Raw genomic sequence first — 13,117 nt, forward strand, 5'->3', positions numbered from 1 at the left:
TTTGTACACATGTATAAAAATGAGACTACAGCACAGTGAAGGCTGCCATTATTATTTTTACTTTGCTTCTCTTTCTGGGCCTTTTTGGTGTTTGGTGTTTCATATTATTTCAGAGTGCATTGCTTTTTATTGCATATTGTTATTGCATATTATTACTTTCAGTGATATAGAATACATGGAATCATTGTAGTGCGATACCAAATGGTGCGGCGTTGTCGCCACACTGGAGGACCGCTCATGTGTCCTTAGCCGAATTGAAAGGAAAACACCAGGCAGAATTCCTCGGGATGAGCGAGCTTCGAATGAACATCGAAGGTCTCTTTTATTAGAAAAGTTAGTTACAGCGTCATCAAAAGAAGCGTATCAGAAGGCATATATAATCACACATGATACAAGTAAACTAATGAAAAGTTCACAGCATTCTACAAATAAACCAATAGAAAAATCACATCATGGCAAAGGGTGGGCAAAGGGGGAATAGAAAGTTACAAGCAGCATTGCATTGGGAGGGGAAAGGGGGAGGTGTGGGAGTAGCTGGCTCACATAGTTCATGAGGCTGCATAGTGAGTCCTGACCGTTTAGGCCGGAAAGATGTTTCTGGTACGATATCTCTCCATCCCTGTGTGTGTGTGTGTTTCAGGCAGGCAAAACCAGCCCTGCACACACACACCCGGAATGGATTCCAACAGAATAGTTGTGCAAAAGTGTTTGAACTGGCAGCATCATTTCTACCTTACCTGAGAATAAAATGTCCAAGGAATGCAAGATATTTGCATGGATTTTCACCTTAGCAGATCACCCAACCCCCTCCTCTTGAGATTGGAATATTCTTGTTTAATATATTTACTATTTCACATTGAATATTCCCAGGCTTTTGACCACTGTTGATCAAGGAGATTCAACCTAGAAATAAGGAAGAATATTCTGACAGTGAGAACAATCAACCAATGGAACAGCTTCAGAAGTTGTGGCTGCCCTATCACTGGACGCTTTCCAGAAGAGACTGGACTGCCATTTGTCAGAGATGGTATAGGGTCTTCTGCTTGGGTGGCCGGAGTGATGGTGTTGGACTAGGTGACCTGCAAATTTCCTTCCAACTGTAGTTCTATTGGGTGCGCAGAGGATGGTGCAAGAGGGGTAACTGCTCCATTGGGAAGCCACGTGGCATCATGAGATGACGACATAACTCAAATAAGCGTCGTATCTAATGTTTTACGGTGAATGTATTTTTACAATGACTATTTCTACCACTATTGTGGTATGTACACTGAGAGCCTATTCACCAATTTCCTTGTGTGCCTAATCACACTTGGCCAATAAAGAATTATGTTTCTATTTCTATTCCTATTCTATTCTGTGCTTGCATTTTGATTGCTAATACTAAATCGGTATCTTTAAATGTCTTCATTTTTGTGCAGTTTTCCATTCTATTCTAGTCTAAATTTTTATTCTAGTCTAGTCTATTTTTTTTATTCTATTCTATTCTTATTGTTCTATTCTAAATTCTTATTCTTATTCTATTCTATATTCTTATTCTATTCTTTTCTTATTCTGTTCTATTCCAAATTCTTATTCTATATTATTCTATTCTTAATTCTTATTCTATTCTATATTATTATTCTATTCTACACTTATTCTGTTCTATTCCAAATTGTTATTATTTTATTCTAAATTCTTATTCTATACTCTTATTCTATTTTTCTGTTCTATTCTAAATTGTTATTCTATTCTATATTCTTATTCTATTCTACTTATTCTATTCTATTCCAAATTATTATTTTATTCTAAATTCTTATTCTATATTCTTATTCTATTCTTCTGTTCTATTCCAAATTGTTATTCTATTCTATATTCTTATTCTATTCTACTGTTCTAGTCTAAATTCTAAATTCTAATTCTATATTATTATTCTATTCTAAATTCTTATTCTATCCTACTCTTATTCTGTTCTATTCCAAATTCTTATTCTATATTCTTATTCTACTCTTATTCTGTTCTATTCCAAATTCTTATTCTTATTCTATTCTTCTGTTCTATTCTAAATTCTTATTCTATTTTATATTCTTATTCTATTCTAAATTTATTCTATTCTTAAACGTCTGCAAGAAGTCCACGCATGCGCGTCTTTCACTGCCCAAAGCAGGCGAGTTAAGCGTCGCAATGGACGCAGTTACACCACGGTAACGCAAGGCCACCGCGACTCTCTGCGCATGTGCAGGAGGGGAGACGCACGCGTCGAGAACGAAAGAGAAAGAGGTGCCCGGAGCGCCCCACGGCTTCTCTCCAGGGAACCCTCGTGACCTCTGACCCGAGCACGCAACTCCGGGGGTTGAGACGGACGCCCCCCCTCCCTCCCTCCCATTCCCTTCGCCATGACGGCGGCCGGGGAAAATTTGCCCGGGCTGGCGGCGGAGTTGAGGCGCTTTGCAGAACGCGCTTCGGAGCCGGCGATGCTACCGGACGACGGGCTGGCGACGCTGAAGCGGGCTACGAGCCTCTTCCGGGAGGCGGCAGTAAGGTGAGGACGGCGTCGGCGGGGTGTGTGTGTGTGTGTGTCACGTGGGGAGGCGCGCATGCGTGTTGGCGACGGGGGAGTGGTCGCTACTGGACGGGGTTATATTTCACCCCACCCCACCCCAACCACCATCCCCAAGGCAATAGAGGCTGCCTAGGCATTGAGGTCTTCTCATGGACTAGGAATGTTTTTTTCCCCCTGGTTTGAAGATAAATTGAGTTAATTATGGACTCTTTGGTGCTCTCTGAGCTTTCTTGCAGACATTTCATTACCAAACTAGGTAACATCATCAAAGCTAAAAGACAGAAGGGCTTGTGGAAAGGAGGAGGACAAGGACTGTGGGGTCCTTGGTGCTCTCTCAGCTTGCTTGTTTTCGCGCAGAAGTTTCATTATCCAAGCAAGGTAACATCAAAACTAAAAGGCAGTGGGTTTGTGGAAGGAGGAGGAGGAGTAGGAGTAGGAAGATAACTATGCAGTCCTGGTGCTCTCTGAGCTTGCTTGTTTTCTTGCAGATGTTTCTTTACCCAAATCAGGTAACATTGTGCTAGTCTGGGTGATGTCTTGACTACAGCAAATGCAAATGACGGAGGAGTATAAATCCTTCCGTTCCCCACCATCGAGCTTCTTGGGTGAGAAGCAAAACACCTTCAAAGAAAAAAACAACAAGAAAGCCCAGTTGCCACCTGAAAAAGCACCTGTGGGACAACCATGACCTGGAGGACGGAGAATCTCCACAGCCTTTTGCTATACAATTTGGGATGAGCACCCTTGGAATGGAGGGGTAGTAGGAATGGATTTTCAGAGGGAAAAAAATTGCACACTACAGGAACTATTATCACTATTCAGGTGATCCTGAGGACACAGCTATGCCTCCCAAGTGCTTCAAGGACCCTCTAAAAGGATGCAAAGGACCAGCTGTCTGCAAGGAATATAAATCCTTTCATTCCCCATTGTCCTGTCAGAACTGAAGAAGCTTCTTGGATGAGAAGTGAAACGTCTTCAAAAGAAAAAAACAGAAAGTCCAGGTGCCTCCTGAAAAAACACCTTTTGCTCAGCCGTGACCTGGATGGCTGAAAATCTCTACAGACTCTACAGACTTTTACCACAGATGATGTTACCTTCTTTGGGTAATGAAATGTCTGCAAGAAAAGAAACAAGCTGAAAGAGCACCAAGGACCCCACAGTCGTCGTCGTCATCCTCCTCCTCCTACATCCCACAAAACCTACTGCCTTCTAGTGCTGATGATGTTACATAGTTTGGGTAATGAAACGTCTGTCAAGATAACAAACAAGCTCAGAGCACAAAGGACCCCTCATGTCAATCCCGAGCTACAAATATTCTCCTTTATTAATACTTATCGCCGAGATTCCCTAGCCAGTCCGGCTAGCTGAGAAATCCTGGGTGTTGAAATCCACACATCTATGTGTATTTCTATACATGTCTGTGCGTTCCGGTATTTGACGGGCTGTTAGAAAGCGGAGTGAGACAACTTATTTTCCAAAGCACCCGCAGGGCAGGCAAGGAACAACGGATGGAAATGGATCAAGGGAGATTCAGCCTAGAAAGAAGGATACATTTTCTGACAGCGAGAACGATCAACCAGTGGAACAGCTTTCCTTCAGAGGTTGTAGGTGCCTTATCACCGGAGGCTTTTAAGAAGAGACTGGACAGCCACTTGTCTTACGGTTTCACGTGTGCATGTGTGTGAATACGAGGTGGCTGTACACCACATGTTCATGCTGGAAACTGTAAGATCATCTTCCTGGCACCGGCCAGCTGCTCTTGGCACACACATGCGTGCCAGAAACCGGAAGACCAGCATGGCCAGTGCGCATGCACACACCGAAACCGGAAGGGCAGCCGCCCATGCACACCAGGTGGCTGCTCTTCGGGTTCCGGTGCTCCCGGGTGTGTGAAGAACCCAGAAGAGCAACGGGCAACGGCTCGCGTGCCCAAAGAGATGGCTCTGCATGCCACTTCCGGCACGCGTACCATAAGTTTGCCATCACGGGTATAGGATCTCCTGCTTGAGCAGGGTGGTGGACTAGCAGACTTCCAAGGTCCCTTCCAACTCTGTTATTCTATAAATTATCTCTTAAAATTGTTGAGGGTGAACAACACTGATTTAGACTCTGCCTCGTGTCCCCCCCGCCCCAAACAAGAACTCTGTCAGGTGGGTTAGGTTGAGAGTCATGCTTGGCCCAAAGTCACCAGTCAGCTTTCATACCTAAGAGATGTTTCCAACTCCTGGTTAACCAGTATATCAAAATAGGCTCACCTGTTTAGCCTTCTCCATTTTCTACCATTTTCTTTAAACAATGGTCATATCTCCCCACTGTTCCCCCTTCTCTAGATTTCTCTTTGAGATGAACAAGTTCAAACCTCCAGCTATTTCTTACAAGTCTTTTTCTTGCAGGCCACTTTTGGAGTTTGGAGTTGGAGTTTATTCAATTTGTAGGCTGCCCTATTCCCCAAAGGGACTCAGGGCGGCTGAACAAAAGCCAAGGGAGGGGAAATTACAAAAGTAAGACAAAACAATCAGACAATACGAACAATTTAAAAGCACAACAGACACAGCAAATTTGAGTAGGGGGGGGGGGGACTCAACCCTAGGCTTGCTGGGACAGCCAGGTCTCCACGGCCGTCCGGAAGGCCCGAACGGTGGAGAGGGTCCGAATCTCCACGGGGACCTCTGTTCCATAGAACAGAGGATAACAGAGTTGGAAGGGACCTCAGAGGTCTTCTACTCCAACCCCACCCTCGATCAAGAGACTCTACAATTTTAGACATGTTCATCTCAATTCCTTTCCTTGAGATAAATTCCAGTTTGGCAATCTCTTTTCCAAAACCGATGGCCATAACAATGTTCTAGGAGCAGTTGAGGAACATCAACTTCTCTCGATCTTGCCAATGTCTTTCTGTCGATGCCACTTAGGGTTTACATTCTATTTATTTTCTTTTGAAGCTTTGCATCACGTCATTGGTTCATACATTCAGATTCACTAAGAGGAATATTGTTATATGAGATTTTGTTCAGTAAGACCCCCCCCCCTCCCCAAATGAATCTACGCATAGATGGGCACCTGAATTTATTTTATTAAAATAAATTTGGAGGACGTGCTGCTTGGATCAGGAGAAGCCAGATTGGGCAGGTTTTGAAACCAAGCATCTAGTAGGCACAGCCTGACTGGATTGGATGAAAATGGGGCTCTTAAATGAAGGCTGATGGAAAAAAAAGGTTCCACCACAAAACCGTGTTAGACTAAAGCGCGCTCGACGAAACCACGTAGCTGATGTCATCACAGGGCGACAACAGCGCGGAGACAGAAGCACGCTGTAAACGCTAAACCTAAAATTAACCCCTAAACCTAAACCTAACCCCCCTAAACCTAATCCTAAACCTAACCCTAACCCTTAACCTAACCCTAAACCTAATCCTAACCCCTTAACCTAACCTTAAACCTAACCCTAACCCTTAACGTAACCCTAAACCTAACCCTAACCCTTAACCTAACCCTAAAGCTAACCCTAAAGCTAACCCTAAACCTAACCCTTACCTTAAGTTGAATCGGCTTGCTTTCAAAGCGCCATTTAAAGCGTCCTTCTTTCTCTGCGCTGGCTGTTGTCGCCCTGTTGATGACGTCAGCGACGCGGTTTAATTGGGCCCGCTTTAGTCAAGCGTGGTTTTGTCGTGCCACGGAAAAAAAATATTCACAACTTTTTGTTCTGTGTCAGGAGATTAGCTTAAGATGGCTTTCTGGGAGCCAGTAAGCCTGATATATTTGTCCCAGTTGCACAAAGTGTTCCTAGGTGTGGTTATACCACTGTAGATCTCGGTTTATGGTAGATAAAAGGGAAGGTAGATTTAAATCTAGTTTTAAAATCTTATCAGGTGGGCAGAGACTCGTGAATTTCTTCGAATTTCTACATAACTAGAATAGAAATGTGAACCCCACATCCCCTCCAGGAAAAAAAAAATTTGCTAGATGTCTAAATTTCCCTCTTGACCTTTCCTTTCTTCCCCTCAAAATAAGCAATTTTGTTTTTAAAAAAGCCTATGGCAAATTTGTTATAGAACAGGGGTGTCAAACTGGATTTCTTCGAGGGCTAGATCAGCTTTGTAGTTCTCTGCGGGCCGGAGGGGGGGGGGACAGGGGGAGACTGGACAGACACCTGCAGCATTCTGCTGGCCAAAAATGGGCCACCTGGAGGCTCCTGAACAGGGGTGGGTTTCTCACCCCGTTCCAACCGGTTCGGTTGGAACGGGGCCAGCGGCGTCCTCGTGCACGCGCGCAGTGCAAGCATGCGTACTAGCGTCTGTGCGATGCTCCAGCTGCTCCTGGAGGATCGCACAGGCGCTGTATGTGTCCTGCGCATGCGTGGAAGCGCAGAACTCGTCAAAACCGGGTAAGGAGCGCGGGCATGTGGCTGGGCCCTTCGCCGTTCCCGGAAGTTACTTACTTTCGGGTTCGCCGACCAACCGGTTCGCGGGGACCGCCACGAACCGGTTGAAACCCACCACTGCTCCTGAAGCCCCTGCACGGCCCATTTTCAGCCTGCCCGGCTTCCTGCGGTACTCTGCCTCCCTAAAACTGACCACGCAGAGGCCCCTGTTTTTGGCAGATAGAATGTTGCTGAACGCCCTCAAAAAAGAGGCTGAAAAACTGGGTGCGTCTTATACACTGAATACAGATTTTTTTGCCTCCTGAAACCCCACCCCCTTCACCAAAATGGCCATGCGTTGCCTTTAGGAGGCTTCCAGAGTGTTGCTGGACGCCAGGGAGGCCGAAAACGGGCCGTTTAAGGGTTGCAGGTGACCCGTTTTGGCCAGCAAATGCACTGGGGGCCGGTACTTTGATATTTCCAGGCCAGCTCCATGGGCTGGATTTAAGCACCACCCTACAAGCCGGATCCGGCCTGCGGACATTGAGTTTCACACCCCTGTTATAGAGGTTTGCTTTGATAATACCGTTACTTCATTTCGTGTTTGTTTTTCATTTCAGGGAAACAGCGACGGAAAGTTTGTTCCAAGATCTCCTGCAGATTTTGAAAAAGGTTTCACATGAGATTGAAGTGACCTGCCAGGATGCCAGTACATTGGGACATCTGGATTCACGGCTACAACTGTTATCTGAATGTTTTCGGTGCCTTCGGAATGCTTGCGTGCAGAGTGCAAATAGCCAAAATATTATGAGGTATAGTTTTGGCTCCTGTGAGTGAAGCCTATACATGCATAGCTTTATTTGTAATGCTTAAATTCCATCCTTTGTTCATGTTTCTTGAGTTTTTATCGGATTTAACTTGGGAAGCTTGCTCTCTTTGAAATCCATCTCTCTCTTTGTTAACTCACTTCATCTTTTGTCTACTCCCAGCATATTAATAGGAGATGATTTTTCTCTGGCATTGGAATGAAACCTTGTGAGTGAATGAATTCATAGGTCAGGCTAACGGACCGATGCATAATATTGTATTTGTTTGACTCTGTTCAAAAGTATTAGATTAGACCTCATTTTGCAATCTTGGTGCCCCCCCCTTTTGGGTGTTTGGCGGTTATTTTCTTCTTTTATGCCGTCTGAGTATGTTGTACAGTGGAACTATTCAGAGATGGAAGTTCAGTGAACTACCATATTTTTCGGAGTATAAGACGCACCTTTTTCCCTCAAAAAAGAGGCTGAAAATCTGGGTGCTGCTTATACACCGAATACAGCATTTTTTGCCTCCCGAAGCCCCGCCCCCATCACCAAAATGGCCGTGCATAGCCTTATGGAGGCGTTCAGACAGCTCCTGGGGGCTGGGCAGGGCAGAAATGAGCAAAAAAGGGTCGTTTTTTTGCCCCCCGCAGCCCCCAGCAGCATTCTATAAGCCTCCATAAGGCTAAGCATGAAATTTTTTTGACAAAAAAACGGCCCTGTTTTCGCGAAAAATGAGCCCTTTTTTGTTTGTTTTTGCCCCCTTCCCCCAGGAGCACTCTGCAAGCCCCCCCAAAGCTATTCATGCGTTTTTAAAAAATGGGCCCGTTTTTGCAAAAAGTGGGCCATTATTGGGAGGTTTGCAGAGTGCAAAAACTTTTTTTTTCCCTTTTGGGAAGCTCTTTAATTGATTGATGAGAATTAGATTGATAAAGTGCTGTGCCAGCAGAAACAGAATCTTTGATGTTGCAGATTGTCAGAGATTTCCTTCTCCACCCCATGACACCTGGAAACATCTACCTGTCTATCTACTCTCTCTCTCTCCTTACCTTTCTACTGTATTTCTCTCTCTCTCTTCCCCCCTCTATCTATCTATGTACCTACCTACTCTCTCTCTCCCTACCTATCTACTATATTTCTCTCTCTCTCTTCCCCCCTCTAGTTACCTATGTACCCACCTACTCTCTCTCTCCCTACTACCTACTGTATATCTATCTATCTATCTATCTATCTATCTATCTATCTATCTATCTATCTATCTATCTATCTATCTATCTATCTCTATCTCTCTCTCCCTTTACCTACCTACCTACCTACCTACCTACCTAACTACTCTCTCTCTCCCTACCTACCTACTGTATTTCTCTCTCTCTCCCTCTCTATCCCTCTACCTACCTACCTACCTACCTACTTTTTTTATTAATTTGCCTCTTCAAAACCTTGGTGCGCCTTATACTCTGGTGTGTCTTATAGTCCAGTGCGTTTTATACTCCGGTGTGTCTTATACTCCGAAAAATACGGTATTCATAATTTTGTACTATTTTTATAGTACTTGAGTAGCTATGAAATATTATACTGAAAATTATTAGAAGCCTACCACAGGAGCCTGAGCTATTATCTACCAAAGGCAGATCATGATAATGATTTGATTATGTTACTGCTCATTTCTGTTCTCCCCAGCCTCCAGGAGCACTCTGGAAGCTTCCTAAAGGCTATGCATGGCCATTTTGGTGAAGGTGGCGGGATTTCGGGAGGCAAAAAATGCTGTATTCAGTGTATAAGACGCACCCAGATTTTCAGCCTCTTTTTTGAGGGAAAAGGGTATGTCTTATACTCCGAAAAATACGGTACTTGTTGAAATCTAGCAGAAATAACATATTAACCTAAAATATCTGGTTTTCAGGCTACATTCAGTTGCCACTGTCTCTCCATTAGGTCTTGTTAAATATGCACAGATACAGTGCACACTTCTGCAAAATACATGATGTGTAGAAGGTACACTGGTGTTTCTCAACCGTAGCAACTTTAAGATGTGTGGACTACAATTCTCAGAATTTTTCAGCCACGCTAAGATTGAGAAGTACTCAGGGGTGAGATTCTACCGGTTCGGACCTCGGGGTGGTGGTGGTGTTCTGTTAAGATACAGCCTGTTGTTCCTTAAAATGGCTTCTACTGTACTGCCGTAAAATGTCTTCTACTGTGCAGTGCAGTGTAGTTGCCCTGGTAATGGCTTCACAGTATTCCACAAAGGGGCTCCTCTGGTAAGGGGGAAAATCCAACATTAGAAATTACGTTTGGTCCCCCTATAAATAAATAGCCGGACAATCCTGGGTTATCCACTAGTAGCTTATAAAACAGGAATATGTGCCAATATTTGCCACAATGTACTCTTTATGGTATTACCTAAAATTTCACTAAAGAATAGCAATTGTGGAGACCACTTTTATGATCTCTTATTACTACTTCTTGTAAAAAAAGATTTCCTAGTTTTCTGCTTCTTTAATAGTTTGTGTAAAAAATATGCAGTGAGTTCTTCATGCAAAGATGATCATGAGATATGGCTCAGCTCAGCTATTTGGATTTACCCACTAGAAAGGATAATAACTTTTTGGAACAGTACAGGCAGTGCCTCATTTGATTCTTTTAATTTAATTTCTTAAAATTCCATTCAATTTAATTTCTTAAAATTCTTACTAAATGCCATACCTTAAAAAAAATAATAATTGAATATTGTGGTTTTAGAGAGAGGTGAGTTTTCTCTAGATATTTTAACACATATAAAATCTGGCATTACTGAAAACAATGGGCATGAGCTAGAAGAATGTATTGATGTAGTTCATATGTGGCGATAAACTATAATTTGTATTGCCTCATTAATAAACTGAAACAGGCCACAGTTAGGAATTGTATATTTAAAATGTTTTGTGGTTGCAGATTTCAGACTTTCTCCATTTTATGGACAGTATTGTTCTCAATTCAGTGGTGGAAGCCATTTCATTTTAATACCCATAGTACTTCAATCACAGAGAGAGTCTGAAGACTCAAAGTAACATATTTTCTTCAATATTATGAATAGGACCTCTCATAGTAATATTCATTTTCATAGTGTTGAATGAATCTGGCCATTAGTCAAAGTTGAAATGACTTGAATGCCTAGAACTGGTTAGGATCTGGATGGAGATGAACAGCTTTAGCTGAATCGTAGCAAAAAGAGTGTTTTGCAACCAGAAATGGTTCATCCTCCCATATTCAGAGCCATTTGCAATCTGGTGATTCTCAGTGGTGGGATTCACTTAGGTTTACCACCGGTTCGCCACTGTGAGCATTCACACACTCGTGTCACGTGTGCCTTCTGTGCATGTGTGTGGTCTTCTGCCCATGCGCTTTACTTACACGCATGGCATGCACTCATGCGCACAGCGTCAAGAACGAGGCTACATAGGATGTTTTGAAGAGAAGGCGAGTGGGCCGGCTCACCTGCAGTTTATTGCTACCGGTTCAGTCGAACCAGTCCGAACCGTCTGAATACCACCTCTGGTGGTTCTCCTGGTCTCATTGATCCTGCTGGAACAGAGGGAAGAGGCTATCGCCAATTAATCTTAAGCAATTATGTTTTGTACGCCAGTTGCATCCCTTGGTTAGAAAGCGTAACTTGTAGTCATTTGTATACTTGCCATCTCAAGGTTGGACTGTTGCAGTTTGGTCTACCTGGGGCTGCCCTCAAAGACCATCCAAAGGGTTAAACCGGTTCTCTGTGCAGCTGCCTGGCTGCATTTTAAGAGTCCACGTTCAGCACCAATTTGCCATACCGCTGCGCTAAAGAGATATCCTCAATTCTGGATGCTGGCAAGCCCACCTGAGCCAGGAAGCTCACAGGATGATCATATAACACAGGCCATTAGCCTAAGATTTAATAGGTTTGTTGAGAAGGTAATAGAGGCTCATTCAGCCAATTCCTCATTTTCTTCAATTCCATCTTTTTCTGCCAACAACTTGATGCTACCACAAAGGTTAACAGTGGTAGAGGATTGCTTTGCTCTGTGTTTCCTGTTGTAGAGTGTATATAATGGTGTTTTCTGAGAGTTTTATAATGTGTCTCTATAATAATGTTGCATATAATGTTAATTTCTCCATTTGTAAATGGACCTTTATAGGAGCCTGGGTCTGATTGATGCATCTATCCATATTATCCAGTTGTTACAGAAATTAGAAAATGATCTGGAATCACGCTTGATAGGTAAGTATTGGTCAACTGTAGTTACTGCAGTCTTATCAATCAGCTTCCCCCAAACTTCTCTACTAAAAGCTGTTGTGCCTTTCTGAACGCACTCACAATGTTAATTTTGTTGTGGAGGTGGCGGGGAAAAATACTGCCGGCTTCATTTTACAAAAACATTTCTTGGCAGCCTCGACGGTGTTCTTACCATTAAGAACTACCAAATCCTCCTCTTAAAATGTATTACATTCTTTATGGAACTTTATTAGTGTCCAAAAAGGTGCTTTTTCAAGAGGCAATGGGACTTTCTGGTTTTTCTTTGAAGACTTTTTGCTTCTCATCCAAGAAGCTTCTTCAGCTCTGAAGTGTCTTGGATGAAAACCAAAATGTCTTCAAAACCCTCCCCAGGAATACACCAAATGAATGAGAGGAAGAGTGGGAAGCAGAGGCGAGAAGAAAGATAGGAAGGGAGGGATAGGAGAGAGGGCAAGAGGAGGAAGATGAGGAGAATAAGGAGGAGTGGAAAGAAGAGAGAGGAGAAGGAGAAAGGAAGGGGAAGTAAAGTAGAAAAGGATGATGGAGGGAAGAAAGGAGGTAAGGAGGGGGAGGAGAGAGGCAGAAGAAAGTGGTGAATGGAGAGCAGAAGAGCCAATAATTGGTTTCTATCTTTTTTAGTTTTTTTTTTCCGGGAGTTGATGGCATGATGAACTGATGTAATTATTAATTAATACAATATGATATTGGCTATGTATACATGTGATTATATGTTATGAAAATGGAAAATAAAAAAGTATTTTAAAAAAAAACAACCCCAGAGAGTCCAGTTGCCTCTTGAAAAAGCACCTTTGGGACAAGCATGACTTGGATGACTGAGGATCTCCATAGAAATTGTATTAGTGGTAGATTTAAACGCTGTGGCTTGTTTTTTACCCTGTTTCCCCGAAAATAAGACCTCCCTGTAATAATAAGCCCAATCAGGCTTTTGAGCGCCTGCACTAAAATAAGCCCTCCCTGAAAATACTGCACACAGCAACAGCCATGAGGTGACCACACCCGCAGTCTCCTGGACCTCAAAAATAATAAGACCTCCCCGAAAATAAGGCCAAGCGCTTATTTCAGGGGTCAAAAGAAAATAAGATCCTGTCTTATTTTCAGGGAAACGCGGTGCCTGTTCTGTAAGAAATATTGAAAAGAAC

At 43.2% G+C, this 13,117-nt stretch overlaps 1 protein-coding gene across 1 annotated transcript in view; it reads left to right on the forward strand.

Moving 5' to 3' along the window:
- The first annotated feature begins 1,996 nt into the window (after positions 1–1,996).
- The window catches only part of ATXN10 (ataxin 10), a 75,773-nt gene continuing 64,652 nt past the window's right edge, over positions 1,997–13,117 (forward strand). The window contains exons 1-3 of the mRNA XM_087722229.1: positions 1,997–2,518; positions 7,520–7,711; positions 11,860–11,942. Coding sequence (XP_087578355.1) covers positions 2,373–2,518; positions 7,520–7,711; positions 11,860–11,942 — 421 coding nt within the window. The 5' untranslated portion in view covers positions 1,997–2,372. The remainder of the gene's footprint in view (positions 2,519–7,519; positions 7,712–11,859; positions 11,943–13,117) is intronic.

Source organism: Thamnophis sirtalis, unplaced genomic scaffold (genome assembly GCF_051295495.1).
Source record: "Thamnophis sirtalis isolate CommonGarterSnake01/CBP01778 unplaced genomic scaffold, rThaSir2_p1.2 scaffold_9, whole genome shotgun sequence".
Classification (NCBI taxonomy): Eukaryota; Metazoa; Chordata; class Lepidosauria; order Squamata; family Natricidae; genus Thamnophis; species Thamnophis sirtalis.